The sequence below is a fragment of the Centropristis striata genome, chromosome 17, assembly GCF_030273125.1.
Source record: "Centropristis striata isolate RG_2023a ecotype Rhode Island chromosome 17, C.striata_1.0, whole genome shotgun sequence".
In the NCBI taxonomy this organism is placed as follows: Eukaryota; Metazoa; Chordata; class Actinopteri; order Perciformes; family Serranidae; genus Centropristis; species Centropristis striata.
In genome coordinates this window covers 5,764,138-5,792,024 of record NC_081533.1, presented here as the reverse complement: position 1 = coordinate 5,792,024, position 27,887 = coordinate 5,764,138, and the positions used below count along the sequence as shown (strand labels likewise).

The 27,887-nt window shown below is 35.4% G+C and overlaps 2 protein-coding genes and 1 long non-coding RNA gene across 3 annotated transcripts in view; 2 read left to right on the top strand and 1 right to left on the bottom strand.

The window, feature by feature from the left end:
* Nucleotides 1–213: 213 nt before the first annotated feature.
* Nucleotides 214–5,743, top strand: nicol1 (NELL2 interacting cell ontogeny regulator 1). The gene is made up of 4 exons (XM_059354222.1): nt 214–435; nt 671–804; nt 2,091–2,179; nt 4,822–5,743. The coding sequence occupies exons 2-4, from the start codon at nt 693–695 to the stop codon at nt 4,891–4,893; spliced, it is 273 nt and encodes a 90-aa protein (XP_059210205.1). The 5' UTR covers nt 214–435; nt 671–692; the 3' UTR covers nt 4,894–5,743.
* Nucleotides 2,884–17,876, bottom strand: LOC131989056 (uncharacterized). Its single transcript, XR_009395922.1, has 2 exons — nt 17,212–17,876; nt 2,884–2,975 (listed from the first exon to the last, which is right to left on the bottom strand). It is a non-coding gene; the product is annotated as an uncharacterized LOC131989056 (long non-coding RNA).
* Nucleotides 17,877–24,390: 6,514 nt separating this feature from the next.
* nat8l (N-acetyltransferase 8-like) overlaps nt 24,391–27,887 on the top strand; it is a 32,509-nt gene continuing 29,012 nt past the window's right edge. Inside the window, exons 1-2 of the mRNA XM_059354221.1 lie at nt 24,391–24,880; nt 26,724–26,888. Coding sequence (XP_059210204.1) covers nt 24,577–24,880; nt 26,724–26,888 — 469 coding nt within the window. The 5' untranslated portion in view covers nt 24,391–24,576. The remainder of the gene's footprint in view (nt 24,881–26,723; nt 26,889–27,887) is intronic.

The window sequence follows — 27,887 nt, the reverse complement described above, 5'->3', positions numbered from 1 at the left end:
ATTCAACTTTGTAAAGAAAAAAGTATTTAATAAGAATATTTATATATTTATATTATATATATATATATATATATTTATATGTGTATACATATATATATACACACACAAATATATGTATATATATATATATATACATATATATATATATACACACACACACAAGATATGATATATTACGAGAACGGATGTAGATGGTTCCTCCGCCACCGCATCCATTGGTGAAACTGTATTAAAATATGTATATAAATAAATCTAAGGCCTGTGCATTAATTACCCGTTCGCCAGGCCTTTATTTTGAATGTTTCCGCCGGAAGTCTTAATTCAGATTCTCAGAGAATCCTCGCGCATGCGCACTGCGTTAATCTACATGAAACAACGCTTGGTGGGCATCTTGCGCTGATCTGGTGTTCAGCAAATATCATCGACTGATTCACGGTAGGTCAACATGCACTCTGTTCAATAAACAATAATTATTATCTCTAGGCATAATATTATTTAAATACATATCAATATTTACCGATGAAAACTGGACTATTTTCTAAACAAAGAAATCAGATTCTGTTATTTTATGGACTAATGGCCGTGTAGGACGTTTTTTTCTGTGCTTGTGTTGAACCAAAACACCTGCATATATTTTTTTTATTCTTCTTTTGTTGGTCTCATCCTGCAGGTTAGTGACCACCGACAGCTCCATGGCGTCCAGAGGGTTGGTGCAGGCAGCGGTGCTGCTGGCGGCGCTGCAGCTGCTCTGCCTCGGTGCAGCTGATGCGGATCAGGAGACCGGGACCGTCATCCCCGCTGAGAGTAGGTGATCTACATGATCTTACTGCCTGTTCGGTCCAGGGTTGTTTTTTATAGGTGCAAATCTGTCTGCCACGGTGTTGTTTTCATTCCCTACCAGCAGCAGGTCCCCACACAGGTTCTCACTAGGTCATCCTGCCTGGTGCAGATATCACAACATGAAAACAGGCCTGCACTGCTGCTTTAAGAACCATTTTATCATTTCTACAAATAATGCACAGATTTGTAGCAAATTTTCTATTGCAGCATTCAGATCCTTTACTACTTAAGGTGAACTACTTATTATTATAGATTATTATTATTATTCTAGCATAAATGTATTAATAACAATAACAATAATTATATATATAAAGCATGTTAGCATGTTAAATAGGTTAAATAAGTTGTTGTCCAACTCAAAATAAATTTATGGTTGTAAAAAAAAAAAGGTACTCTAAGCTCTGATGGACTTGATCATAATCCACAAATAGTACTTAATAATATTAATAAAACAAATATATTTTAATAATAATAATATCTATAATTGTATATATATATGTGTGTGTATATCATTATTATTATTGTTATTAACACATTTATGCTAGAATAATAATAGTATATAGAATAGAATAGAATAATGTTTCACTTTAAGTAAAAATACCGATACCACACTGTAAAAATATTATCAGGAGTAAATATTTAATGTTATTATACATTAGACAAACAGCCAATAATATAAATGATAACTGAAAAATTTAAGAAAAAATAGAAATAATATTAATAGCTCAATAAACACCATTACTGTTCAGTTTCAGTTAATTGCTGAATATTTAAAAATAAATAAATAAATAAATAATAGAATTTCTAAATCACACCAAGCAACATTTTCTGCATTATATATTGTGTAAAAAAAGTTTCAATAATAGCAAATATTTTTCTTATTTTATTTTCTTATTTTTATTATTATTTTTTAATCTTTTTTTTCTATTTCTTTTGTTGTATTCCTTGTCTGCGTGCTGTGCTGTTTGTTTGTTTTTTCCCCTTTTCTGTGGTTTGTCATGTGAGTGCTTTATGTGGGAAATATATTAAAAAAAAAAAAAAAGAATAATAGCAAATATCAGACATATATGCACTGATATTTCTTTGATATCGGCCGATAATATCAGTCAGCTGATATATCTGTCGGTTAAAACAGACCTCCCCAGAGAACGCCAGGTGAATAAAATCAACATAAAAAACTACTTAAAGCGTCAGGGATGTGCATTTTTTTGAGGATAGATAACCCAATTTGATCTCTTTTGTTGTTCCAGGTCGCCCGTGTGTCGACTGTCATGCGTTTGAGTTCATGCAGAGAGCGCTGCAAGATCTAAAGAAGACGGCGTTCAACCTGGACGCCAGGGTAGGTCCTCCTCCTCACGGCTTCTTTCTTTTTTTTTCAACTCTCTTTATTCATTTTCTCATTTTGAACATAAAACATAACAATCACACATCCACGATAGACATTTACACGTACACAATAGCATATAAGTGTCATTTAAATTATATTAACTAATATATATCAGTATGAAAAAAAAAACAGATAAAGGGGGTTACTTTAAGAAACAAGATTGTACTTATGTATATTAATATACCCAGACATATATACATTTGGGAAAAACAAAACAAAAAACAAAGACAGAAATTAAAAATTAAATAAATAAAATACAAAGTAAATAAAATATTTAAAAAAAAGGGTAAATAAAAGTTATTTCCTTCTAGTGGGGGTTAAGAGCCACGTCTTCTTTCTTTTAGGATTCTGTTGGAGAAAAGCGTCAAAGCTGACAAGTCTACCACAGAACAACTTGGGTTGTCACCATACTAAGATTTTAAACTCGATACCGATACTCAGGAAAATATTCAATACCATTTTCGATACCACCAGGATAAAAACAAAGACCCCAAAATTTAACAGAAATATTTTTATTAACAAGAAAAATGCAACATGTAAAAATGAACAGAACCACAGGTTAAATATTTATAATAAAAAAACAGTTGTGCAAAAAGAAACTGCAACTATGATAACAAGCTTCAGGTCTGAGGTAGTGCAGAAAATAAATAAATAAATAAATACAATAAACAATAACAACTAGAACAATATTTTGGGCTGTGTGTTGCTGTTTGGTTGCAGGTCGACTTTTCTCTGCTTCATTCTGGGACTTCAAGAGAGAAAATAACACTTTTCAGTCACCAACATTTATATAAACTTATTAACTCTTAATGCTTATGTATACTGACACTGTGTCAATTAATGTCGATACTTTTGAGAATGATGATCGTATCTGGATACAACGTTTTAGTTTATCAATACTTTTTTGAGTATCGATACTTTTGACAACCCTAGTAACAAGTGATGATGACGGCTGGATATCTGAGCTTTATGACGAGCTGTCATTCTACATTTACTGTATTTAACATGTTGTTCATGTGAAGTATTATTGTCTTTATTTATAAACATTTATATGATCTAGCTAAAAGAAATTATGGTTAAATACACTTTCATGCTTTTCCATCATAATGCTGATTGGGTCAATTATGATATTTTACAGTTTGTTATTTCAGACCGTTAATTATTGTTCTGATCAAAGACTCAGAAAAAAAATATTTTCAAAATATTACTAAAGTAAGAAGCTGTGGGATAGAGGGGATTATTCACATCACTGCAAAATTAACCCATTCACAGTGACTGAAGAACATTATCACAGAATGCATTAACCAAATAATAATTATAATAAGTATACAAAATTATTAATATTATTATGATCAGCTTCCTTGATTAAGATATATATATATATATATATATATTACAAATGTTCTAAAAAATGCAAAATATTTGACAATAAATTCTTATTATCAGTTTCCTTGACAGAGATACGTTTTTAATTGTTTTTTTTAATTTATTTTTTAACAAATGTTATAAAATATATTTGATAATTAATTAAACTAACTAAAAAATATAATAATAGTAATAATAATAAAAATATAATAATAATAATAAAAAAATACTAATAATAATATTATGCTAGTAAAAAGTGCACTTTTAGCTAAAATGGAAAAAAGGACAGATTAATAATAATAAAAATAATAATATATATTATAATATAGATTAGAAATATTCTAAGTATTACTTCAGTAAAAGTATCTAAGAATAATCAAAGAAATAATAATAATAATAATAATAATAATAATAAACATTATTTCCACAGCAACTTTTGCACATGAAATGCAGAACAAAGAAGTTATAGACACCAAGTGCTTCACATTGAATAGACGTAAATACTAACATATTAAAAGCATTCAGTTCATAAAATATATATATTATTTTTTTTTTTATTACAGTATACAAATAACAGTGCAGACATGGAGATATATACCTTTATTTATATATTCATTTATTTTATTTTAACCTGCAAATATACAGTACAGGCCAAAAGTTGGACACACCTTCTCATTCAATGTGTTTCCTTTATTTTCATGACTATTTACATTGTAAATTCATCAAAACTATTAATGAACACATGTGGAATTATGTACTTAACAAAAAGTGTGAAATAACTGAAAACGTCTTATATTCTAGTAAGCAAAGGGTGGTTACTTTGAGGAATCTAAAATACAAGACATGTTTTCAGTTATTTCACACTTTTTTTGTTAAGTACATAATTCCATATGTGTTCATTCATAGTTTTGATGCCTTCAGTGAGAATCTACAATGTAAAAAGTCATGAAAATAAAGAATAACGCATTGAATGAGAAGGTGTGTCCAAACTTTTGGCCTGTACTGTATATGTATATATTCTTTTATTATAGTAATTGAATATGTAAGTAATCACATTATATATTCTTAGTTTTCACTCTATTTCTTTTTGAATTTGTAAACAAAAATGTAATTTTGGAAGGTGTAAATGATGCTCTGGAGTTCTGATGTTCCCGTGTTGTGTTGTTTTATTTTATGTTGTTGTTTTGTTTTGTGTTGTTGTGTTGTTTTGTGTTGTTATGTGTCTGCAGACGGAGACGCTGGTGCTGCGGGCGGAGCGGCGTGCTCTGTGTGACTGTCTGCCCACTAACTCTCTGCGCTGAGCTCCAGAGACTCTCCTCGTCATCATCGACACACTCCACACCTCGACTCATCTAACTTATTCAACAGGCACTTTACTTTCTGTCTCTTCTCTCACGTCTCTGTCGAGTGCTGCTTTTGATTTGAACTCATCGTTTTTTGCCTTATCGGGACGACTTTTATACCACTAAAAACTGATGTTTTACAGTGTGAAACACTCGCCTGCTTGTTTCCATCCGTCTCCTATGAAGCATCAACTATTTTTTGTACTTTTTAGTATTTGACTGTATAATGTAGATACAGTAGAATGCATCGACACATTTACTTGTTGTATGAGATTAATGTTTACGACGTTTATACACATCAAACTGTAGCATCACGTGGAATTTATTTAAACCGCTCAAAATAGTTCAATAAAGACGATTAAATGACCTTTTTAGGAATCGGTAAAAATGACACTTTTTCTTTCTTATAACAGCGATAGATTAATATTTCTTATTAAATAGAAGAAATCAGCAGAAAGAATTTTACTAAAACAATGTTTTCAGACTTTGACTTGTAGGTCTTGATTTAGCACAGCACTGTAGCATGAATTACAGCACTTTTTGTTATTAAACGTGCTGTTAATGTAGATTGTATGTATAGATTCTGTTTATGTACACGGGTCTCTCTCTGTCTGATGAAGGCGTATGCAAGAAGAAGAAAAAGAGGAAGAAGTGATATTAAATGAACTGCAATATGGACAAGGGGAGGGTAGAGATAGAGATAGAAATAATATTTGTCTGATTGTTGCTTGTTCACATTATCGTCTCTGGACGCTCCATTTACTGTCTGAATGTCGTACCTATCAATAAAAACAATGAATGATCTCTAGTTCTTCTGTGGTTTGTTTCTCTGGTGATCTGGAACAAAGCAGCTCCATGTGGCTCCTTGTTGGCTTCAACTTCAGACACATTCATTCATTATTATTATTATTATTATTTCTCTGGGCCTCTGCTCCGTCTCACAGCTCGGCTGTAGGTGTAGCACACTGATGACGACGTGCAACAAATGAGTAAAAACATTTCCTCTTCTACACTCAGACTGACTATCAGCCTCCAGGGATTCAAGTGAAGATTAATCATTATATCTTGATAATTGTTTTCCAGGTTTTAAATGTGTATATATTACAGCTCAAAATAAATATATGCTAAAGAAAATGGACATTTAGCTATGATGGACTTGATGAAAAAATAAACGGAATGTTATTATTATTAATAATAATAATAATAAATATTTAAATAATATAGATTTAAAAATGCTTTTATGTTCACATAAATACAGCTTAAAATAGACATGTGCCAGTAAAAATTGTGCTTTTAGCTATGATGGACTTGACAGAAAAATAAACTTAATATTATTGTTATTAATAATAATAATAATAATTCATATTCAAATAATATAGATTTAAAAATGTTATTCTGCCCACATAAACACAGCTTAAAATACACATATGCAAGTAAAAATTGTGCTTTTAGCTATGATGGACTTGACGGAAAAAATAAACGGAATATTATTATTAATAATAATAATAATAATAATAAATATATAAATAATATAGATTTAAAAATGTTTTTATGGTCACATAAATACAGCTTAAAATAGACATGTGCTAGTAAAAATTGTGCTTTTAGCTTTGATGGACTTGATGAAAAAATAAAGTTAATATTATTATTAATAATAATAATAATAATAATGATATTAATAATTAATATTCAAATAATATAGATTTAAAAATCTTTTTATGGTCACATAAATACATCTTAAAATACACATATGCTAGTAAAAATTGTGCTTTTAGCTATGATACACTTGATGAAAAAATAAAGTTAATATTATTATTAATAATAATTATATTAATAATTAATGTTCAAATATAGATTTAAAAATCTTTTTATGTCCACATAAATACAGCTTAAAATAGACGTGCTAGTAAAAATTGTGCTTTTAGCTATGATGGACTTGATGAAAAAAATAAACCTAATATTGTTATTAATAATAATATTAATAACTAATATTTGAATAATATAGATTTAAAAATGTTTTTCTGCCCACATAAATACATCTTAAAATACACATATGCTAGTAAAAATGGTGCTTTTGGCTTTGATGGACTTGATATAAAAAATTAAACTTAATAATACTTATCATTTAAATAAAATTATTTTTTATTTAAAAAAAAAAGTAAAAATTTAATCCACTGAATTAAAGCTGAAAATAAACTTATGCTAGTTAAAAAGTGCACTTTTTGTGATAATGAATTTGATAATAATCCAATAAAAATGGACTTATATTTTAATTTTATATATTTATTATTATTTTTAAAGTCCAACTCAAAATAAACTTATGCTCATTAAAAAGTGTACTTTTTGCTATGATGGACTTAATAATAATAATGATTAATATTTAAATAATATAGATTAAAAATGTTTTTATGGCCACAGAAAAACAGCTGCTAAAAATAGATTTATGCTAATAAAAAGTGCACTTTTAGCTACAATGGATTTGATAAAAAATTAAACATAATACTATTAATAATAGTACTACTTCATTTTGAAATTTTATATATATATATATATATATAGAATTTTAAATTCCCTATTATTTTCAATTATATTCAATTGTTGTCAGTGCCCCTTTAGTTAACAGGAAGGGGCTTGTAGGAAGTATTTTGTCTTGTTCATTGTTTTTAATGTATTATTACCTTATAACCTTTTTATTGTTAATAAAACAATTAAGTAAATATTTAGAAAGATCTTACAGGGAATTTGGGAATGAAAGGTTATATTTTAAGGTGGTAGGGCTCCAATTATGTTAGCAATTTTCAATTCAATAAGGCAAGAATGTTAAAAAAAAAACAACAATATTGCCAAAGTACAACTTTTTCCAAATATTTGGACAATACACAATAACAGTAAGATATAAGAATCAATAAAACAAAATAGATACATTTCATAAAATATATGAGTGAGACAAATACATGACAAATATAAAATTCATGAAGTAAAAATAGTAAATATAGTAAAACATTTAATTGTCTGAATAACAGCAGCACTTCACCTCTGCTGGTCTGCAGTGTGTGTGTGTGTGTGTGTTTGTGGGCTGCCAGTCACACAAGTGATTTTTTAAGGTCTTGCTGTTTTAGCTGACCTCATCCCCTCCCCCACACACACACACAAACACACACACACACACACACACACACACACACACACACACACACACACACACACACACGCGTATCCTTGTTCTTCTATCTTTGTGAGGACCCTTCATTACCACAACAACCCTAACCTAAACCTGATTATAACCTTAACTGGAAAAGTCTTGAAATTGCACCTGGAAAAGTCTCTCAAAATTCCACCTGGAAAAGTCTTGAAATTGCACCTGGAAAGTTCTGGAAAATGCACCTGAAAGGTCTTGAAAAAAATGATGTTTTAAGGTCTTGCTGTTTTAGCTGACCTCATCCCCTCCCACACACACACACACACACACACACACACCCGTCTGTATTTATTTACAGCAGGATTACAGCATGGGGAAGCTGCTGCAGCGTGCTCTCCACCAGCAGGAGGCGCCCTCGCTGAAGGCATGCCGCCAGCTGTGTCGCAACGATGCAGCACTCTCCTCTTCCCTCATGGCTGTAAATGCAGATGAGGGTGAAATACTGTAAATAGATACAAAAGAAGGAAGCAGAAGCACTAAAGTGTCCTCTGAGGAGCCTGCAGTGACCTGGCAGCTCGCTCTATACTGCACCACAACCTTATTACACAGGATCCTGTGATCCAGGAGAGCTGGTTAGTAGCAGGGACACCAAGTATACGCTGAATCACTCCTTGTTGTCAAGCAGCCTCCACTCTCCCACTCCCTCTCTCACTCACTCACTCACTCCCTCTCTCTCCCACTCCCTCTCTCCCTCTCTCACTCACTGGCTCCTTCTCTCCACAGAGGCCTTTCAACTTTTCTTTCATCTGCTCAGGAAAAAAAAAAAAAGCTGAGTGAATCGTTCCAGCTGTTTGAAATTCTCTGGCGGGGGCCAAGCAAAGCAGAAATCCCCCAATATTGGTTCCCTCTTTTATCGTACTCTGGCGTTGCTTTGACCTTGCTGCAGAAGTTTGTTCAGCTCAGCGAACTGGAGAACAGGAGAAGTAAATCTGAAGTGTGTAATTCAGCCATGTTGAGGTCAATTTATAATTCAATATACAATAACACTACAGCAGGGTCTGTATCTGAGAACTGGAGCGTTCACTGCAGTGTTGGAGGTAGGCCTCCATTCATTCCTATGAATGTTGCTTGGTGGTGCATGAAGCCAACAAAGTCCAACTTACATGTATGAAATGACCAGATCTTCTGTAGATCTTTCACATCTTTGGGCCCAGAGAGCAAAAGCACTCCTGAATTCAGAGCTTTCTGTTGATAACTAACTTTCTAAATTGTTTATTGACTTTTTGCTCAGTAATTGAGCTGTTAGAGGATTTTTTTTGCTCACTATTTTAATTGTTTGAACTGTTTATTGATTACTTTTTGCACACTTTTTGAACTGTTTATTGATGACTTTTAACACTTTTTGAACTGTTTATTAATGACTTTTTGCACTTTTTGAACTATTTGTTGGTGACTTTTTGCATACTTTTTGAACAGTTTAATGACTTTTTAACACTTTTTGAACTGTTTATTAATGACTTTTTGCACACTTTTAAAAACTATTTATTGATTACTTTTTGCTCACCATTTCAACTGTGCATTGCTCACTATTTGAACTGTTTATTATATCTTTTAGCTAACAATTCAAACTGTGTATTGATGACTTTTTGCTAACTATTTGAGCTGTTCGTGAGGAATTTTGACCATTTTTTGACATTTTGCACACCTTTTGAACTATTTATTCCTGACTTTTTGCACACATTTTGAACAATTTATGCATGACTTTTTGCACTGTTTATTAATGACTTTTTGCACACTATTTTAACTGTTTATTATATCTGTTCGCTCACTATTTGACCTGTTCATATATAACTTTTTGCTCACGATTTGACCCATTTATTGGATACTTTTTGCTCACTATTTGACCTGTTCATTGAGGAATTTTGACCAAAACATTTGCACTCTTTGTTACTTTTAAAAAAATTTTTAAATAGCTGATTTATTTATTCTGCCTATGCTTCAAACAGATGTAGAGATGGCTTTGTGGTACCAAAATGTCACCATAAGTTTTTTCAAACACCTTAATTTTGTCTTATATTGGATCGTTTGTTTAATTTGTTATGAATAGCCATATAATTCTGGTGAATGTTGTCAGTGAGGAGATGTTTAGACTCTTTTCTGTCGGAGCTGCTGAATCACTCGCTGTCTTCTGGAGACGACTGCAAAATGGAAAGAAATACTAAATAATGCAAATTGTAGCAGAGATTAGTGGTCATCACAAAACGATCAACGAGACGCTGAAAACAAAGACCAGCAGCTGGTGTGAAAAGAAGCTGGGAAAAAAATAAAGCTGTTCACCAGCTGGTAACGCCTCTTCTCATGAAGAAAAAAACAAAAGAACTGCAATAAAAACAACACAAAAACAAACTCCACACGATCTGGACTCACAGCTGGATGAAGGTGTTTATCTATTATTGGATTATTTATGTACTTTGACATTTATTCTTTCTTACTTTACCCTTTATTTATTTTTTCTTTATATTTATTTATTTTATTTTCTTCAGCAAATAACAGTGCAAAATTGAAGATATCTGTCTTTTGTGATAGTATGCCTTTTTCTATGTATATATTTATTTATTTTATCCTGCAAATATATTTGTAAAAAAGAAAAAAAAAGACACAAAATGACCAAAGAAAAGACACAAAATGACTAAAAGAAAGACACAAAATGACAAAAAAACACACAAAATGACCAAAAAAAGACACAAAATGACTAAAAAAAGACACAAAATTACCAAAAAAGACACAAAATGACACAAAAAAGACACAAAATGACCAAAAAAAGACACAAAATTACCAAAAAAAGGACACAAAATGACTAAAAAAGACACAAAATTACCAAAAAAGACACAAAATGACAAAAAAGACACAAAATTACCAAAAAAGACACAAAATGACACAAAAAAGACACAAAATTACCAAAAAAAGACACAAAATGACTAAAAAAAGACACAAAATGACAAAAAAAGACACAAAATTACCAAAAAAAGACACAAAGTTACCAAAAAAAGACACAAAATGACTAAAAAAAGACACAAAATTACCAAAAAAGACACAAAATGACACAAAAAGACACAAAATTACAAAAAAAAAAGACACAAAATGACAAAAAAAAGACACAAAATGACCGAAAAAGACACAAAATTACTAAAAAAAAGACACAAAATGACCGAAAAAGACACAAAATTACTAAAAAAAAGTGGTGTATACAGGCAGGATGAAAAGGATTCAAAAATGGACAAAATAGCCCCAGACTCCATAGAGTTAAGGACAAAACACTTAAATATATATTCTTTATATTCTATTATATTAATCTATTATGTCTTGAATGTTGAACAATATGATTTTAAACTGTATAACAGCTTCAACTTCACTAGTAAGAGATATAAAAATGTAAAAGTAGTGTAAACTATGATTGCATCTTTGTGTGTTCAGCCTGCAGCTCCATGCTGCTGCTCTGTTTAGTACGAGGCCACAGCATCAAGAGGACACTGGAGAATTAGCCAATGCCAGCAGGGTACCATGAATAAGTGATATGCATGATAATGCATTAATTATACATATGTATATTTTTGCTTGTCCACCATAAATGGCTGATTTTATGAACCTGGTGTAAGAAAACGCACCGCTGCTACAGGAAAACTGTTTCCAAACGAGACAGAGAGAGATCTGAAAGTGACAAAGGAAAAGTTATTTTTAAGAGGAAAAGAAATCGTGGTTTTATTTCAAGAGCTGCTTGAAGTGATGAAGTGAGAAAAGAGCAGCAGCGGGCTGCCGAGTACAAAACATCAGCTGGTTGCCACGGCTGGTTGCCACGGCAGCCCTAGTAGCTGCTTCTCAGTTATCACTGTTCAAACTTCCACCAAAAGATGCTGATGTGTCAAAATACTGAAGGTGTCATGATACTAACAAAGCCATAACTCATGACGTTTAACTCTATGGAGTCTGGGGCTATTTTGTCCATTTTTTTATCCTTTAATCCTGCCTGTATACACCACTTAAACACCTTTTGTTGTGTCTTTTTTAGTTATTTTGTGTCTTATATGGTCATTATGTGTCTTTTTTAGTCATTCTGTGTCTTTTTTTAGTCATTTTGTGTCTTTTTTAGTCATTTTGTGTCTTTTTTTAGTCATTTTGTGTCTTTTATGGTCATTTTGTGTCTTTTTTAGTAATTTTGTGTCTTCTTCTGGGGTTTTTTGGGGTCATTTTGTGTCTTTTTTTAGTAATTTGTGTCTTTTTTTGTAATTTTTGGTCATTTTGTGTCTTCTCATTAATGATTGGCTGTCTAAAGTCTATTTTCATGCTCAATTTTGGGTTGATACCATTTGTTGTGTTTTTTTTTTTAATAAGAGAATGAATAAAATGGTCAAAAACCCCTCTAGAATATTACATCAATAAACCGAGACCTTTGGAACAACACAGAAAAATCTATTTTGGAGATTTCTGTATTTTTGGCGATTGGATTACAAGCACTTCTCTTCTTTTAACTGCTGAGAAACCCCTTTATTATCAATATACCCATGGCAGCCATACATCCTCTGAATGCTCCAGGTCTCTAGTTTATGGTTGTAAAGTTTCAAGAGGCTGTGATTATCCTGGAGCAGTGGTTCCCAACCTTTTTCTTGAGGGACCCACATTTTTACCATTGTAAACTTTGGCGACCCCCCATTGTCCATTGCTTCTATGAAGCCGAACTCAATGTAATTTTCATGGTACCCTCTCTTTTTCTTTTTGAGATATTCAGCATTCTCGTCTCCCTGATGCTTCGCCATTTCTTCCATTAGCTCTGTGTTTCTGTTGTTAGGTGAGGTTACCGCTAGGAGAGGTTACCGCTAGGTGAGGTTACCGCTAGGTGAGGTTACCTCTAGGTGAGGTTACCTCTAGGTGAGGTTACCGCTAGGTGAGGTTACCTCTAGGTGAGGTTACCACTAGGAGAGGTTACCGCTAGGTGAGGTTACCGCTAGGTGAGGTTACCGCTAGGTGAGGTTACCGCTAGGTGAGGTTACCTCTAGGTGAGGTTACCGCTAGGTGAGGTTACCTCTAGGTGAGGTTACCGCTAGGAGAGGTTACCGCTAGGTGAGGTTACCACTAGGTGAGGTTACCACTAGGTGAGGTTACCACTAGGTGAGGTTACCGCTAGGTGAGGTTACCTCTAGGTGAGGTTACCGCTAGGAGAGGTTACCGCTAGGTGAGGTTACCACTAGGTGAGGTTGCCACTAGGTGAGGTTACCTCTAGGTGAGGTTACCACTAGGTGAGGTTACCACTAGGTGAGGTTACCACTAGGTGAGGTTGCCACTAGGTGAGGTTACCACTAGGTGAGGTTACCGCTAGGTGAGGTTACCTCTAGGTGAGGTTACCGCTAGGTGGGGTTGCCACTAGGTGAGGTTACCGCTAGGTGAGGTTACCTCTAGGTGAGGTTACCTCTAGGAGAGGTTACCACAAGGAGAGGTTACCGCTAGGCGAGGTTACCGCTAGGTGAGGTTACCTGTGTATACTACAGGAGGGATGTTACTCATGTCCTTATTCTCGCGATAGTCTTTATTTTCAAACTTTTCTGTAGTGATTTTTCTATTTAAATAAATGAATAAACGTTTAATGTAGCCCTTATTTAGTTGTTTTTGTCACACTAATGAAATGAATTAAATGCTGACTCATCTATATTTAACACATTATATTTATTACATCTCTTAAAATCAAGAGGGCTTCACGACCCCCCATGGATTTTATATTTTTTATGCAATAGGCGAAAATAATGCATGGTGGTTTTTGCCTTAAATTGCATTTTATCATCATAAAGCGGGATTTATAGGAGTTATTTCAGGGCTATTGTATTATATTGCATTAAATTATCAGTGTAGATACTGATTTATATCGATGTGGTTTTCCTATCCTGCAGGGCTCATCCATGAGTAAAACAACAGTCACAACAGTTAAAGGGTTAACTGTGTGAATGGAGTCTTTTTTGCTGACTAATATCGTCTTAAGTGCTACTGCAGGAGTCATTATTACTTCTAGTGATCCTTTTGCTGCTACTTGTGTTTGTGCAGCGATAATAGACAGCTGTTTACAAAACAGTTAACTGGTTGGATTGCACCGCTGATTCTATCAACTAACTGTTACTGAGCTTCATGTTTCAGCTTTCTCTTTGTGAGTTACTTTTATTTTACTGCATGTTATTTATCCACTGTGGCCTTAATATCAAGTTAAAAGTGGTTTTAAGTCACTCAAAGTGTGAAGGTGGACTGTCACTGTCATGGAGCCCATAATCGACACGCTGGATGAAAAAACTCCACATTGCAACAACAACAACAACAACAACAACAACAGGCCGTATTCATGAAGCGTCTTCATGCTGAAGTCATCCAGAGCAACAAGGTCAAAGAGAGTTCTTCTGATCAGTCATGGTCGTTCTCAGCTGCTGCATGAGTGGCTCTTACATAAATATATAATATTTTGAGAAAAAGTTGCAAATTTACTAGATTAAAGTGGCAAATCTGTGCGAAAAAAGTCACAGATTTATGAGAATAAAGTGATAAAAAGCAACTTTTTTCTGGCAGATTCACCACTTTAAATCTCATAAATCTGCAACTTTTTTTCTCGTAGATTTGCCACTTTAATCTCGTAAACTTTTTTCTCTAAATATTACCCCCCTCCCCCGGGTCCGTATGTTGTTTTTTTTACACATTCTGGCTGTATGTAATAACCTCCAATATTCTCTAGGGTTTAAATTTGGAATTTGAAAGTATTTCAAAGAGTGTCCTATTAAGGGTTAACAGGAAACTATCAGTCAGGACATATCAGTACCTCCATGGGAATAACTGGTGGTAAGTTAAAATGTCCCAAGTATGGTTTGTGCCTCTGACCAGTGGCCACCAGAGGGAGACAGGCCTCTGGTGCTGAGTGAGACCTCACACACAAACACACCACTTCTTATTTCTAATAATCAGCACTGAGTCTTACATTCACTCACACATGGCAGAAGAGAGAAAGAAGAGCAACATACTTATACTTTTAGCTAAATGATGACTTTGTTTTATCTCCTCTGGATCTGGAAACAGTTACCCATGCTTTTATCACTGCACGGCTTCATTTGCTGTAATTCCCTGTTGACCCATTCCTCACTAGAAAAACTCCAAATGGTTCAAAATTAAGCTGCTGGACTTTTAACCCCCTGGCTCATCAAACAGAAATGTCCAAAAAGGTTTTGAAACCCAACCCAGCATGGCTTTTTCTATGTTGTTCCAATGATCTTAGTGTATGGGTGTAAAATTCAGTAGGGATTTTGACCTTATATCTATTCTCAAATTTAAAAAAAAAAAAAGCCTAATTCAGCACCAAATGTGTTGAACAACCCAAAAATTGCTGCAACAACTTATGGGGCTTAGTTGAGAAGAGATGGAAACTTCAGAAAACCATTAATTTACTTACTTTCACTTAATTAATGAATAAAGTGAACGTTAATTTATGTCTTAATTTAAGTCTTTTTTTTGTTTTTGTTTTACAGATTTATGACCTGAACAACTTGTGTTGTTGTATAAATACATATGACCACGAGAGAGTCCTGCACAAACATGTGTTTGGACTGTGGTCTGTTCACAAATGGTAAATAAAAACCTTGATATACCTTAATAACACAGTGCTGAGTTGCATTTCAAACTAATCTTCAGGTTCACAGCTTTCAGTTGATGTTCACCACTTCTATGTGGCATTTATTGTTGACCTGCTATCTCCCCCTAAACATCTACTGCCCACAATCAAAAAAAAGACGACACATCGCTTCCTGTTGTGGTTAACCTGCATTGACTCATTGACTCATTGATCAGTGAAATACAGAATGGTTTTTAACATCTAACTATTTGTTTTTAAATCTTTAACTAACTTTAGGCAACAAAATCATGTTAATAAGGTTAGGGTAAGGAGGGTTATAGAATAAGTGTTGACTTTCGCTGACTTTTACTTTTTTTTACACTTAAATTTATTTTTTTTTAATAAAATTGAAACATTTAAATTTTACTGGAAAGCAACACAAAAACAGATTACCTTAATTTTACATTTAATGTTGTTGTTTTACACAGAATTCCCTATAATTTAACATTCAAGACCATTAACCAATTGAAAAATACTGTAAATAAATGTCTTTTTAAAGCCTTTTTACCGTTTAAAAACAACATTTTTTACAGTGTAGCAGCAGCTCAGCTCACTTCAACAAACCTACATTAAAGCTAAAACTTTAATAATATATTTGATTGCATAATAACTGCTTTAGTATTTTTCAGTGCCATATCTGATTTGCCTTTATGTAGTTTAAGCAGCAGGACTTTTTGAGGTCTTACTGACCTGCAAAAAACCCACAGATGCGAACCGACAGAGCGGCGTGAGGAGGGGCGGGGGAGGGGCCGCTGGGTCCTTCACATACCAGACCAAGTGTTTCATAATCTGACCCTGTGTGCTTCTGATCAATTATCATATCATAAAGCCGCCAAATAATGAAATGTGGGTGTAAAAAACCCTTGTGTCTTCTTTGCCTTTTTTTATATTGAAGTATTTCAACTTATTTGAATACTTTAAATGTCCTAGTTATTAACTCTACGGAGTCTTGGACTATTTTGTCCATTTTTAAAAATCTTTTCATGTCTTTTTTGTATCGTTTTTTTTTGTCATTTTGTGTCTGTTGTTGTGTCTTTTTTGGTCATTTTGTGTCTGTTGTTGTGTCTTTTTTGGTCATTTTGTGTCTTTTATTGTCATTTTGGTGTGTTTTTTTGTCATTTTGTGTCTTCTGTATCTTTTTGGTAATTTTGTGTCTTTTTTTGTCATTTTGTCTTTTTTGTAGTCATTTTGTGTCTTTTTTCTAGTCATTTTGTATCTTTTTTTGTAATTTTGTGTCTTTTTTTGGTCAATTTTGTGTCTTTTTTTTGTAATTTTGTGTCTTTTTTTGTCATTTTGTGTCTTTTTTCTAGTCATTTTGTGTCTTTTTTTGACATCATGAAGAAGTCGTGCTCCGGCGCTTTCGTGGACTCCAGAGGGATAAAAAGACCAACATAAATAAACTGGCCTTGCCTTAGAGGCCTGCTAAAACAAAGGAGCGGAGAAAACCAACCTGCTGTACCCTGAACACACTGTGGGAAACACACTGAGGACTCAAACTTCTGAGCAGCAGAGTCGTGTCGGCCGCCCGGTCGCTGAAAAAGGTCACTAGGTCACAGCAGGAGCAGAGGCAGGGGAGTCGACAGTGGGGCGGTGTGACCTTTAGAGGGGAGGGGCTTTCCACAGCTGCAAGAAAACACTACGGGTCAGAGGTCACACTCAAGATTAGAACAATATGTGGCTCTTTAACGTGTCTGTTAATGTGGAGAATCACTGAGAAGCACAGTCACAGGATTAGTGGACTCATTAGTTTGGAGGCTACTTATTATAACCACGGTACAAAATGTGGCTCTAAGAGGGTGATGTCACTAAGTTGTATAGCTATGTAAATCTGATTATTTATTATATTGACATATAATGAACACAGTCACAGAGAGACCACCCCTTGGTTTGTTAATCCGGTTTTGAAGCCTCAAGTTTGGCATTTTGGCCACAAAGACGGAGCGCCACACGTTATACTCTGAAAACCACCAGAGAACTGTAGCTGTTACAATACACAAGCATGGGCTGAAACGCTAATAAAACGCCTGTTACTAGATAAAACTATTAGATTTAAGGATATCATATGATTATCTTAGCACTCTACGTATACCAGAAAGGACAAGTTGGCTGTTAGCAAGCTAATGTTAGCTATATGACAGGGAGCTAATGTTAGATATATGTTAGCAATCTAATGCTAGCTATGTGTCAACAAGCTAATGCTAGCTATATGTTAACATTTTTACAAGCTCATGTTGGTTATGAGTCAACAAGCTAGTGTTATATGGGTTATATGTAAGCAAGCTAGTGTTAGCTATATGTAAGCAAGCTAATTTTAGCTATATGTAAGCAAGCTAATTTTAGCTATATGTAAGCAAGCTAATATTAGCTATATGTTAGCAAGCTAATATTAGCTATATGTTAATAATCTAATGCTAGGTTTGTGTCAACAAGTTAATGCTAGCTATATGTTAACATTTTTACAAGCTAATGTTAGATATGAGTCAACAAGCTAGTGTTATATGTAAGCAAGTTAATGTTAGCTATATGTTTGCAAGCTAATGTCAGCTATATGTTAACAAGCTAATGTTAGCTATGTGTTAGCAAGCTAATGTTAGTTATGTGTTGGCTAGCTAATGTTAGCTATATGTTAATGAGCTAATGCACTTAATACTGCAAAAATTTCTGAATTATCCACATTTGACTACAACATGATGTCAAATGCTTTAGCTGAACAGAATCAGAATCAAAATCAGAAATACTTTATTTAACCCCAGGGGGAGATTGCTGTTTGTTACTGTTGATACTGTATAAGAACAGAAAAGAAGTATTTAACTTACAGAAATGTAGTTAGCCTAAAACTGACTTTGGAAATATGACTTGGTGACAAAAAAAACCCGTTAAATATAGAGAGTTTCAGGATTGCAGTTTTCCACATTGTAACTGCTGATGTCTCACATCTATCTCCGCTTTTGTCTCCGAAAAGTTTCAGTTTAATTCAGTTTTTATTTCTGGGTTCTTTACCTTAGACATTTTGTTGTTTTTTTGCTAACAGAAGGACTTGACAAGAATACAAAGTCAATGGGGGAGATGGATGGTTTTGGTTTTGGCTAAAGTGTGCTCTGTGTCCAATGCCATTTTTGTTTATGGCCGCCACGTCACCATTTTTTTTTTTTGCAACTAACTCATGTGCTGAACTGAACGCTAGTGCTAGCTTGATTACTTGGGTAGCAAGGGTCAATCATAATTCAAAATCAACAGCCGACTCCTTAGAGTGTCTTTTAGCCCATTCGAACACTGAACATAAGGTGGCCCCGCCCTAAAGCAAACCATGCTGTATCATCTATTTTACTCTAAATGGGACCAAAATTTACAAAATGATGATCAAGCCATATTGAATAAGAGGTTAAACTAAAAATTCAGACCATAAACCCATTATGAGAATGTTTACCGAGGCAATAAATCAAGTGAGAAGTAGAGTCATTTTCCTATTGACTTTTATACAAACAGACTTCTTTTTGTAACCAGTGGAGTCGCCCCCTGCTGGCCATTAGAGAGAATACAGGTTTAATTAATTGGCTTCACTGTTCAGGCCTGTGAATATTGCTTTGAATGAGAGAAATGTAAAGCGTGTGATACAATTATAGAAGGTATGCTCTAACTGTTAAAATCAGGTATTATGGGTACATAACATTTTGGATACAGTATTGAATATGTCCAAAAACATCAAATCAAGACAATTTGTCGATGGTGATGGAGTTTTTTGCAGGCAATGCAACAATTACAGGGGTCAATATATTGCTCTGTTGGAAACATAGTTTGCAAAACAAGTAAAGAGAACGAGGAAGTGTTTGAGTGACATTTATTGGCTGGCCCCTGGCTCCCAGAGAAATCCAAACTGTAATTATTCCTGGCCTCCGACCATGTGACTTATTACACCGTTGAAAATCCATCCACACTCACTTCTGACAGACACAAACAGCCTGATGTCTAAAAGTGTCCATCAGTCACATCTTTGACATGTGACTGGCCTTCAGATCTCTATTGTGCTTCACTTCTTCTTAATGGCTTTTTTTCCACATCAGTTTAAACTAGTACATGTGATTTATATTGTAAATACACTTTATTTACAAGCTGTAAGAAGTAGCCGTTTAGTGGCTGCTGTGTGACTGCTACAAACCGTGTTTGTTTGTTGTTTTTAGCTGATATGTGTCTTAAAGTGTTGATTTTTTTATTGTCTGATCTTCTATCTGGCTGCTAACACTTTAGAGTTTTCAGAATATTTTGGCTGATATACAACTAAACATTTTTTTACTATGACATGTTGGTATCATTTTTTTAAAAGCAAAACCTCACATATATGACCTGATAAATATCTTAAATTTTGACTAACTGGATCAACATTTTAATAAAAACAACAACAACAAAAAAAAACCTTTCAAAATGCAATCATGCCAAATAAAACATTTTAAATCTTCTAAATATGGGTTGCAAATATAACTTATAACAGGTGAAATGAGGATAACATCTAGTTCTATATTTTATACTAAATATATATAACTTATCTCCACTTTTACCTGGCCTGTCATCATCAAACAAAAACTGGCCTGGAGTTTAAAGCCAGTACTTTAGAGGGAAGTTGACAGCAAAGCTTGTCATCGCTTTGTTTTTAAGTCGTACCGTCATGAAGAAGTCATGTAATTTCGGTGACTCCAGAGGGTTAGTTAAAAATAGAGATTTTGTGATATATGATGAATGTTTTGTTGAAGGAATCAATTAGTTTTTAGCTAGCTCTCTGCACAAAAATTCCTAAAATTGTAAACAGTGTGGACAGAGCTAACAGCGCCCCCTAGCTGTGTAAACACAGGGACTCGTGCACTAACATGCAACTAAACTGTAACAGATTGCTGTAAGAAAACAGCCAAATTGTGACAGTAACATACTGTTTTCTATTAAAAAGCTATTATACTGTAGAAAACAATGCATTCTGGGCAATATTTGTAGGTAGCTTTCCGTTTCCCATAAAATATATGATATTTTCTAAGTCTCTTCTTGTTCACATTTTTAATGGCTGTACTTTACTTAACTAACTCATTCAGTATGTGGTATATTAAAATTACTGAGGTTACAGTGAAGACAGCGCTTAATTTATAGTAATTGGCTTTCAGACAGTAATATGCTCTATTTACAAAAAATGACTGCATTGTTAACTGCAACAATATTGCTACTAGCTTCAGCACTATACTGTGTTTTAGTCTACTGTAAAAATCAATGAAATGCAGGATTTTACTGTAATTGAGTATGTGGTTTTTATCACAGTAACATACTGTAAAGTAAATAACAGTAGAGGAAATGTAAAATTAACAGTAGAACGCTGGCAACCCTGCTGCCAGTATTACTGTTAATTTACAAGACAATTGTTTACAGTGTAGCGATTGAGACCATAAACTCATTATGAGAATGTTAACTGAGGTAATAAATCAAGTGAGAAGTCGGATCATTTTCTTGTTGACTTATATACAATCAGACTTCTTTTTGTAACCAGTGGAGTCGCCCCCTGCTGGCCATTAGAAAGAATGCAGGTCTAAGGCTCTTCTGCACTGGCTTCAGTCTTCAGGCCCAGAGGTTGTTGCTTGGTTATTGGGAGGATTGCTGTAAATGAGAGAAAATGACTCATGTGCACTAAAATGCTGCAGCCTGTAGGACATCCAACGTCCAGGTGCTGTCACGTGATGACAAGATGGCGGACGCCTTGAGACTTTCTTCTATGTCTATGCCGGTCTATGCTCATTGATAGTGAGTAAATTAATATTTTTCATGAATAATTATTGGAACTTTGGTAAACGATACATTTTGACGATGTATTACGATGTCATGGAAAGAACGTGGTGCGTTCACATGCGAGCAACATAAATGTAAACAACTAACACCGGAAGCATCCGATGTCTTTATTTTTTTCAAAATAAAAGTCATCCTCTGTAATTACATGTTGTTGCACTTTCATTTCCACATCGACATTGTGTGCCAGTTTTAGTTTTAGGAATTAGCAGATTATGTTTACTTTTTTGTAGTTTTGACACCGGAACTTTGACATAAATATGCAAAAAATTTCATAATAAAACTTAAAATTATGACTCTTGACTGCATTATTTGGGGTAGACAACTATTTAATTATTAATAATTATTCTCTTCGGTTGTCATCTTGGCGAAGTAGTCGAGAAGACAAAAAAAAAATACACACACGGAGGGAGTGTGACACACACAAAAATACAAGTAAATCAAAGGTGCGTTTTGGCTCGAGACCATTTAGTGCTTGATAGAAAAGTAATACATTATTTTAAAATCGATTGTGTGACACACTGGAAGCTGGTGCAGTGATTCAAGGACCGGTCTAATGGTGTTAGTGAGGACTCCAGACAGGATGCAGCTGTCTGATTGATTTTATTTTGCCAAGATCTGTGAAGAAATAAATCCCATCAACCTCCACTATAAAATAAGACTATGGGACTATGGAAACAATGTTTTGGGGAAGTTTTTTTTTATGATTATGATTATTTATTTTATGATGTATATATATATATATACACACACACACACACACACACATATATATATATATACACACACACACACACACACATATATATATATATATATTACATAGGTACATAGGTAGGTAGGTAGATAGATAGATAGATAGATAGATAGATAGATTGATTGATGAAAGGAATTAACTTATAAAATAAAATTGTATAAAAACAAAACTAATAAGAAAAGGCTATACTTATAAACAATATATAGCCAATATAATAAGGATAATTATGTTGTGTTTATTGTTGGGTGATGTCATGGGGAGCTATAATTGTTTTCCATCACTTGCTTTTTCATCCTTTAAATTAGATGGGGTTTCTTTTACAACTTTGCTTATTTCATGGTTGCGACATTACCGACAGACCTTGAAGGCTGCACTGCGAGGAGTCAACCAAAAAGGGAACACTGCGCATGCTCAGAGCATCTTCCGACCGGTCGGCATGGTGAGATCCGCTGCAGAGCAAGTGCTGATGCGTTAAAAAAAAAAAAAAAAAAAATCATCTTTCGACGCATTTTTGGGAGAGCAAATGTCCGCGCGGAGCAGAGTATGAGAGGAGTTTTAACTCAGCAGGTTATCAGCCTGCACTCCTCCGCCTCCTGCAGCGCCTCTATGGAGGAGAAGAGGAGGAGGGGAGGAGGGGATACCTTAAGGAGGAGGGAGTGGGGGTGGATGCAGCCTTATCAATAGCAGGTTGCCTCTGATGATCCGGTTCAGACTAGTTCTGCTTTACATATGCGACTGTGGATGTGCGAGGCTGCACGCTTCCACAAAGACACAAAAATACGTTTTCATATGTTCTCAATAAAAATAAAAAAAATCATGATTACGGTGCAAAGCAACCTTTATTTTGTAATCTTCATCTGGGGATATGATGTGGCAGTGATGCAATAGCTGTGCTGCAGACTTTACTAGAACATTTTTCATTTTTTTTTACATGCAGCCTCTTGTTTCCCAACTTCACATCATCCTTATAAATTAATATTTGTCATCTTTGACTAGTGTTATAAACTTTAAATGTCACCATTATATCGAGGCTGTCAAAATAAAAGCACACGCAAATCATGGCAGCACTTTTGTTCATGAAAGCGTGACTGTATAATAACAGAGGCTGTTAATTACAGGGAGTGTCGGGGGACAACAAAGGGCCGGATCGAGCATCATCACCGCCGCCACAGTCGTGCGTAAAAGCCGGTATCGCATGTTGGTGACTATAAAAAACCGGCGTGGAAGCGTGCTCAGTAAAGCGAGACATGATCTCCGTGTTAAAAGTGGAAGTATGGCAGGGAAGCAGGGTGAAAAGCGAAAGGGAAGCCGCGGAGGAATCACTGCAGTGCAGCAGAGCTGTCAGTCAACAGGCTGAGGAGGCTGCACAGAGACCTGCCCAGACACTAAAGCTGCAGCTAAAGCTCCATCCTGTCCTTTTAATGTCGATTCATATCACGATATAAATATGAAAGAAACCTTGCGTTTGGATCTTTCCCACCCACTCATTGCCACAGATTATTTATCTGCGCAACAGCGGAGGTGTCCACCGATTTACTGCAGCTGCAAGGCAAAATCGAGCTATTTTCACCTCGCATTTATTTCTAAGGCTAAATTAGAAGTCATTATAAGCCCCTATTTTGATTCTAAGTTTTTTTTTTTTTTTAAAGCTGAAGTCGCCCTGTTTCAGGATTTCCTCCAGTTTTGACGCATCGCCCCCGCGTTACCTTGCGCCTTTGTGCATCCTTTATAGCCATCAACAAACCGGGGATCCTCCTTATTCAAAGATATTATGAAGACAAACCTGTTCAGAAACAACCTCTCTACGCAATCTCACCATCACACCCCCTTCTCATGGGCCCACATACTCAAAATACACACACACACACACACACACACACACACACACACACACACACACACACGCCTGCTCAGATGCAGAGAGCTGCTGTGTCTGTCTCTCCCTCCTCCCTCGTCCATCAGCATTTAAAGGCGCATCGCTTCCACCAATCTGTGCAGTGAGAGGACCACCCCAACCCCTGAACCTGAATCTACCCGCCCTGCCTGCTTATAAATACTGCTTGAATCACGCCGGCAAGACTTGGTCGTCAGAAACGCTCAGGGTTGCAGCAGAACATCCCCCTTCGTCTTATCCCCTTCATCGTTTCTCTGTTTTTTAACAAAACCTCACGCATCATCCATTTCCACTCTCATTCTTTCCCCTCTCTTTTTCCCCGAACTGTAGTTGTTTTTGCGGCCAGTTGCATGCATTTTTCGTCTCCCAAAATGGTTTGCGAGACTAAAATCGTTGCGGACGAACACGATGCTATACCTGGGACCAAAAAAGAGTCGATCATGTGGAGCTCTCCTCCGTCCAGCGCGGCACTGAACCCCGCCGAGGCAAAGGATGTGAGGAAAGATGCGGTTTTTATCCGCGAGTTCGAGTGCGGGGATCAGGAGGAGGTGCGCCGCATCTTTTACGAGGGTATTATGGAGAGGATACCCAATACGGCGTTTAGGGGACTCAGGCAGCAGCCCAAGACCCAGTTTTTATATGCTCTTCTGACAGGTAAGTACCCCCATTACCTCGCATCATGCACCCACTTTTCTAACTTTAACATAACCCCTAACATGAATTATGTATGTCGGAGTTATTCTAACTGGAGGATGATTTCACTGTTGCGCTTTCTTTTCATCTTTGCATTCTGATGTGATTTATTTAAAGAACTTGTCTTAAATCTGACGTTTCTCTGCACTCTCTGGCCCTGTGGGCGAGCTAAGTTGAAATCTGTTGCAGCACCAAAGTGTGCCAACGCGGCTCTTTCCGCCGGCGCACACCGGCATGTTGCTCATCATGCAACAAAAGGCATGATGGCCGGGCGCATGGTGCACGTGTATCACCGGCGGGCCCCGCTGATGATGTGATGACATGCCGGTTGCCGTGAATGAATGACTGAATGAATTTGAGGATTGGCCCACGGGGTGCGCGCACGTACCCGAAAAGCAACTCCCCCAACAGACACACTGAACACCCCCCCTCCCGAGCGCGCACACGCACCGCCCCCCCGCCTCTGCGCCAGTCGTGCACTCATCTCGTTTGGCTTTTGTTGATGTTGCCGGCGCAGATTAGACACCGGTGCCATTACGCACGTCACAATCAAACAATGTTTTACTTCAAATCTTTCGGCATGAAAAAAGTAGTTATCGTCATTAATCTGCAGGGGCCACCACTCCTGCCTGTAACCCCCCGACACAGATCCTTTATAGTTTCACGCCACGCTGGGGTGCAGTGGAGTAAACTAACTCTACGAGCTTATTGCATGCCACGCAACATGCTATGCAGCATCCAGCCTGCTTGTTTGTGTCTCAGTGTGCGCCCCCCAGCGTTACATCCCACTAATTACTCCAGTATGCACTGAACTGGTTGATGGATTCAACACGAGCATGCAGTGGTGGAAGAAGTACTCACTCTTTACTTCAGGAAAAGTACTAATAACACACCCTAAAAAGTCAAAGTCATGCTTTTAATATCTTACTTAAGTCAAACAGGATGCACTTAAAGTGTTGATTGTGCAGGAAAAATGTTCCCTGTCACTGTTTTACTATCATATATGTTTTTAAAAAATGTATATTACTGCTGCATTAATGTGCATGTTGCATTTTTACTGGTGTTATTTATGATTGTGTTCATTTTAACTCTTTTATACACTGTTGGGTGGTTTAACCTGCAGCAATGCATCATATTCTAGAAGATCCTCATGTGATTGTAGCGTTGCTGTCCTGTGAGAACCACAAATCTCTGAAAAGATAGAAAAACAGCTGGTTTTAGTGCATTTTCAAGCGTATCCAAGAGCTCAAAAAGTAGCAACACTTAAAGAAACATGTCATCCTCCAGTTTATCAGGAGAAACTTTAAATGAACACATGTGGAGATATGTGATTTTCACTGGACAGGAAGATAAAACTGATAAAAAAACAAACACTGTAATCTAAAATGTAGCTAAAGCTGTTAGATAAATGCAGTGCAGTAAAATGTACAATATTAATATCTTAGATCTAGTGGCGTAGAAGTATAAAGCAGCAGAAAATGTAAAAACTCAAGTAAAGTAGCTTGAATGTGTACTTGAGTACGTGTTCCTCTGCACCACTGCTTGCATGAACTCTCCAGTCAGATTTGTGCTCCTGCAGCTCCACTAATGTGCCTCTTCGCAGTTTGATGAATGTCGCCTTGTGTGAAACTAATCTCTCTCTCTGTGAAAATGTTCATAACAGAATTTTTGATGTAAAAAAAAACAAATGTCAAGTTGCCTTTTTTGCTCTTTTGTGTCTGTGTGGGGTCAAATTCCGCCAAAATCAAACATGTGATTCTCTTTTCTGACAGGTTTCGTTTATTTTTCTTCCATTTCTCCATAGTAATGTGCTTTTTCGTGACCAAATCCGTCACGCTGACCTGCTGTGCACCCCTCATTCTCATGGGTGCGCGCTACTACTACAGCAGGAAAGTTATCTACAGTTATGTGGACTGTGCTCTGCACACGGACATGGCTGACATAGAGGCGTATTACATGACACCCACAGGTAAGAAGAGGGAGAAACTGTCACTGTTACACTTTGTTTGGTTTGTCAGTCGCCATTGCTCCTCCACCAGAGTTGACTTTAGGAGATTTTGATTCAAATTTGTCAACTTCCTATGGATTCTGTCTGTTTAGCATCTTTCAGTCTGTCCTTACATCACATGCATGGCTCCTTTTTCTCCACACAAACTTGGCTATCAGTCAGATTTTTCATATTATTTTAATTAACAAAGTATAAAGCTGCCAGGAACCCAAAATACAAACAAAAGACAAAGGTGTCTATGGAAATATACCATTTTTAAATTACTATTTATACACACAAAAAAGCAGAAAAAATAATAAATAATAAAACTGCAAAACAGTCTATCTGCATATAAATTGAAAAATAGTAATAGTTTTCATTGTAGAAAGAAAATTGACATTTTAAAAATGGTCTAGAAACATAAATGGCGCACTGTGAAAACAGTGTCAGTATCTATCTATCTATCTATCTATCTATCTATCTATCTATCTATCACACTGTGAAAACTCCTATTATTGCACTTTTAACTGGCTTTAAAGTTATTAATGTAAATAAAACGTGTATTTTCAATAAATAGCTGGACTTCAGAGGGTTATATAACTTTTTGCACATTCATGTGACATATGACAGAACCATATATTCTGGTAGCACTGGTTGTCCTGAAAAAAATGGTGTATATTACTTTATTCTGCATCAAAGGGTTGAAGAAATACATGCATTTAACAAAAAAAAACCCAAAAAACCAGGCGAAAATAAAGAGGAAAAATGGTCTTACCCTAGACTCCCTAGAGTTAAATATTTATCATTCACTCCCTTTTAACCCTCTGGGGTCTTAGATCGTGCCGTCCTGATCAGATCACGTGAAGTTTAATAAAATAAAAAACATTCAACATTGACATTCCCAGGTCATGTAAAACCAAAGATATGATAATAAGATAATGATAACATGTAATATTGCATATAGTTTGTTTTTGAAGAGTT

Excerpts from the sequence above, each read along its gene's own strand:
- nicol1 (XM_059354222.1), top strand. The coding sequence starts at position 693 with ATGGCGTCCAGAGGGTTGGTGCAGGCAGCGGTGCTGCTGGCGGCGCTG. Across the intron at positions 805-2,090 it reads GACCGTCATCCCCGCTGAGA|GTCGCCCGTGTGTCGACTGT; the intron begins GTAGGTGATCTA and ends TTGTTGTTCCAG. Across the intron at positions 2,180-4,821 it reads CGTTCAACCTGGACGCCAGG|ACGGAGACGCTGGTGCTGCG; the intron begins GTAGGTCCTCCT and ends ATGTGTCTGCAG.